General features: G+C 35.6%; 1 protein-coding gene across 1 annotated transcript in view; it reads left to right on the top strand.

Annotated features, from left to right (window-relative positions):
• The window catches only part of LOC108370582 (uncharacterized), a 6,765-nt gene extending 2,554 nt beyond the window's left edge, over positions 1–4,211 (top strand). Inside the window, exons 2-3 of the mRNA XM_017625926.1 lie at positions 1,489–2,394; positions 4,117–4,211. Of these exons, the coding sequence (XP_017481415.1) occupies positions 1,489–2,349 (861 nt within the window). The 3' untranslated portion in view covers positions 2,350–2,394; positions 4,117–4,211. The remainder of the gene's footprint in view (positions 1–1,488; positions 2,395–4,116) is intronic.
• The last annotated feature ends 193 nt before the right edge of the window (positions 4,212–4,404 follow it).

Genomic DNA, 4,404 nt, shown 5'->3' with positions numbered 1-4,404 from the left:
AGAGATGCTGCTGCAGTTTTCTGCAACAGCCTTAATTGCAAAGCAATGGAGTGCACTAAAACGTTTGCTGAAGCAGCCTAAATTGCAAAGCAATGGAGTGCACTAAAATGTTCACAGTTCTCTAATAGATTAGGTGAAAAATGCAATATTTTCGCATTTAGCAAAATTAAAACACGTTTTTTCGCTGTAAGGTGAACTGCTTTGGCAGTTCAACTGGTTCTTCTTTTCGCTCTATTCTTTGTTTACTTGTGGTACACAAATGTCAACGCCCAGGACGGCGCATTCTTGTATTCTATCATTCTTGCATTCGCATATACCATGAACCAAATATACAAGATCACGTAAGAACGCGACGTTGTATTTGTAACTGGTTTTGAGAAGAAAGTTTGCGAAAGCGGGTTCGTCAGCTGAGCGTTTGTTTACATCACAAGCACCACTATTTTACACTTTTATTCAAGTAAAGAAGAGTTAATTCAACAAGACAACACATTTTAAAGCATTTTGTTGCATCATTTTACCTAAATTGTGCGTTTAAAGTGGCTGACAATAATTTTGGTAAATTTTGGTTTTCGTTGTTTTCTTTGCTTTGTTTACTTTTCGCTCGTTTTCCAGTGAAACAAGATGGCGTAGAACCCACTAAAAAAATTGACTTTCACTCTCTTGTTCTTACGTGATCTTGTGTCTTTCGTTCATGCGCATATACTATCAAAATATGTCGGGTATGAGAACTAAAGCGACTGCTGTACGTACGTTTAGCTCCTCAGAGATGTTTGACGTTTTCGTTTTAACAGAATCTTGGCTCAATTCAAATTTTTACGACTCGGAATTCTTTGATTCAAATCTGTTTGACGTATTTCGGAAAGACAGATACCCCGTTAAAACTGGGCTTAACCGTGGTGGCGGTGTTCTAATTGCCACAAAGCGTAAACTTCGTGCAGCTTTAGTTTACCTCAATAATAATGACTATACTGGATCAATTATGTGTTCGACTGCTTGGTTCTTCGGACAACTTATTTATTTGTGCATCCTACATCCCTCCTAATAGTTCGGAACAGCTTTATAACTCGCATTTCGACAATGCAATCTATGGTCGGAAGTCAAAATTTATGTGTACTTGGAGATTTTAATTTAAATAATGTTTCGTGGTCTTACTTGATAGCTCATACTTTCTAACGCCATCTAATATATTTAGTTCTACTGAAGTATACTTTATTCATACTTTTTTTAAGTTATGATTTAAATCAAGTTAACAGTTATACGAATAAGTGCAACTGAATATTAGATTTAATTTTCCTATCTGGTAACTTAAACTTTCACCTTTTAGAGTGTTGTTCGCCGACTACTTCCGCTTGTATGCATCATGTTCCATTAGTTTTAAACCTAGAATTTTACAAATTTTTAAGTAACACTCCTGCTGGTGACGCTGTTAAACAATTTGTGTTTTGAGTTGGGCTGGGATGCTATGTTTGCTATTTTAGATACAACTAGCGTTTTCAACTTTTTAAATCTAAACTTAATGATATTTGCTTTGAACATATTCCTATTTTATCGGTTAAGAATTACAAGCTACCGTGGTTCTCTAAGGAGCTTAAACGTTTTAAAAACCGTTGTAGTAAGTCATACAATAAGTATGAAGTTTCAAATAGTACCGAACATTTTAAAATCTATAAACGCCGTTTAGCTGATTTTAGGAATCTAGACAAAATTTTGCATAATCGTTATATTCGTAACTTCGAAAGTAACATCAAAAACAACCCGAAAGCTTTCTGGGCCTATATTGAATCTAAAAAATCGAATTCGGGTATACCGTCCTTTGTGTTTTATAATGATAAGCAAGCGAAATCTGCGGACGATACGGTTAACCTTTTTGCCGAATTTTTTAGTACCAATTTTGTATCTGACACTGATAGTGTGCCGTATAGGTCGGATTTTTCAAATTCCCCTTTATTCTTTGGTTCTTTGTCCATAACAGTGGATGATGTTCAAAAACCGATTATTTCTATTAAGCCCTCAATGCAAACTGATGCTGATGGTTTATGCCCTATTTTGTTAAAAAATTGCCACTCCCTAAGTAAGCCATTAGCTTTAATTTTTAATAAATCGCTCACGTCTGGGCTATTCTTACAGGACTGGAAAAAATCATATGTTACGCCAATCTTCAAAAGTGGTAACAAGAATGACGTTACAAACAGGGTTGTTGCGAATATTCGCATTCGCATTCGCAACTGCGGAACTTCCGCATTAATTTTAACATTCGCTTTCGCTTTACCATTCGCAAATATCAATGCGGATCTTTTGCGAATACGAATATTTTGCAAGTGCACTGAGTATATCTGGCAAACAAAATGAAAAATTTTACCCAATTTTTTTTTTCCTGTGGAGATGCGATGCTAGGTTGTGTAACCCTGGCNTCATTCGCATATACTATCAAAATATGTCGGGTATGAGAACTAAAGCGACTGCTGTACGTACGTTTAGCTCCTCAGAGATGTTTGACGTTTTCGTTTTAACAGAATCTTGGCTCAATTAAAATTTTTACGACTCGGAATTCTTTGATTCAAATCTGTTTGACGTATTTCGGAAAGACAGATACCCCGTTAAAACTGGGCTTAACCGTGGTGGCGGTGTTCTAATTGCCACAAAGCGTAAACTTCGTGCAGCTTTAGTTTGCCTCATTAATAATGACTATACTGGATCAATTATGTGTTCGACTGCTTGGTTCTTCGGATAACTTATTTATTTGTGCATCCTACATTCCTCCTAATAGTTCGGAACAGCTTTATAACTCGCATTTCGACAATGCAATCTATGGTCGGAAGTCAAAATTTATGTGTACTTGGAGATTTTAATTTAAATAATGTTTCGTGGTCTTACTTGATAGCTCATACTTTCTAACGCCATCTAATATATTTAGTTCTACTGAAGTATACTTTATTCATACTTTTTTTAAGTTATGATTTAAATCAAGTTAACAGTTATACGAATAAGTGCAACTGAATATTAGATTTAATTTTCCTATCTGGTAACTTAAACTTTCACCTTTTAGAGTGTTGTTCGCCGACTACTTCCGCTTGTATGCATCATGTTCCATTAGTTTTAAACCTAGAATTTTACAAATTTTTAAGTAACACTCCTGCTGGTGACGCTGTTAAACAATTTGTGTTTTGAGTTGGGCTGGGATGCTATGTTTGCTATTTTAGATACAACTAGCGTTTTCAACTTTTTAAATCTAAACTTAATGATATTTGCTTTGAACATATTCCTATTTTATCGGTTAAGAATTACAAGCTACCGTGGTTCTCTAAGGAGCTTAAACGTTTTAAAAACCGTTGTAGTAAGTCATACAATAAGTATGAAGTTTCAAATAGTACCGAACATTTTAAAATCTATAAACGCCGTTTAGCTGATTTTAGGAATCTAGACAAAATTTTGCATAATCGTTATATTCGTAACTTCGAAAGTAACATCAAAAACAACCCGAAAGCTTTCTGGGCCTATATTGAATCTAAAAAATCGAATTCGGGTATACCGTCCTTTGTGTTTTATAATGATAAGCAAGCGAAATCTGCGGACGATACGGTTAACCTTTTTGCCGAATTTTTTAGTACCAATTTTGTATCTGACACTGATAGTGTGCCGTATAGGTCGGATTTTTCAAATTCCCCTTTATTCTTTGGTTCTTTGTCCATAACAGTGGATGATGTTCAAAAACCGATTATTTCTATTAAGCCCTCAATGCAAACTGATGCTGATGGTTTATGCCCTATTTTGTTAAAAAATTGCCACTCCCTAAGTAAGCCATTAGCTTTAATTTTTAATAAATCGCTCACGTCTGGGCTATTCTTACAGGACTGGAAAAAATCATATGTTACGCCAATCTTCAAAAGTGGTAACAAGAATGACGTTACAAACAGGGTTGTTGCGAATATTCGCATTCGCATTCGCAACTGCGGAACTTCCGCATTAATTTTAACATTCGCTTTCGCTTTACCATTCGCAAATATCAATGCGGATCTTTTGCGAATACGAATATTTTGCAAGTGCACTGAGTATATCTGGCAAACAAAATGAAAAATTTTACCCAATTTTTTTTTTCCTGTGGAGATGCGATGCTAGGTTGTGTAACCCTGGCGCCATCTACATCTCGTAAACAACCACATTTCTTTTGGGTAATTCTCTAGGGTGGGGTAACAACCCCTAAAAAAGGTGCGGAAAAGTCGGGAGGGGTACCAAACGACGCGTTTCGGCCCCCCTAATAACAATCCGGAGGGGGGGAACTAATATTATTAACCATTTAAAAGTTATGAACAAAAAACTTTTGTTAAATTTCGTTGTTTTCTATGGGCAATTACACCGACAAAGATTCACTAAATCACCTGTTCTCACTTTTTAAACACTATTAAA

This window comes from Rhagoletis zephyria, unplaced genomic scaffold, assembly GCF_001687245.7.
Source record: "Rhagoletis zephyria isolate East Lansing unplaced genomic scaffold, Rhagoletis_zephyria_1.1 Rzeph_scaffold_04328, whole genome shotgun sequence".
NCBI lineage: Eukaryota > Metazoa > Arthropoda > Insecta > Diptera > Tephritidae > Rhagoletis > Rhagoletis zephyria.
This window is presented reverse-complemented; position numbering and strand designations above follow the sequence as displayed.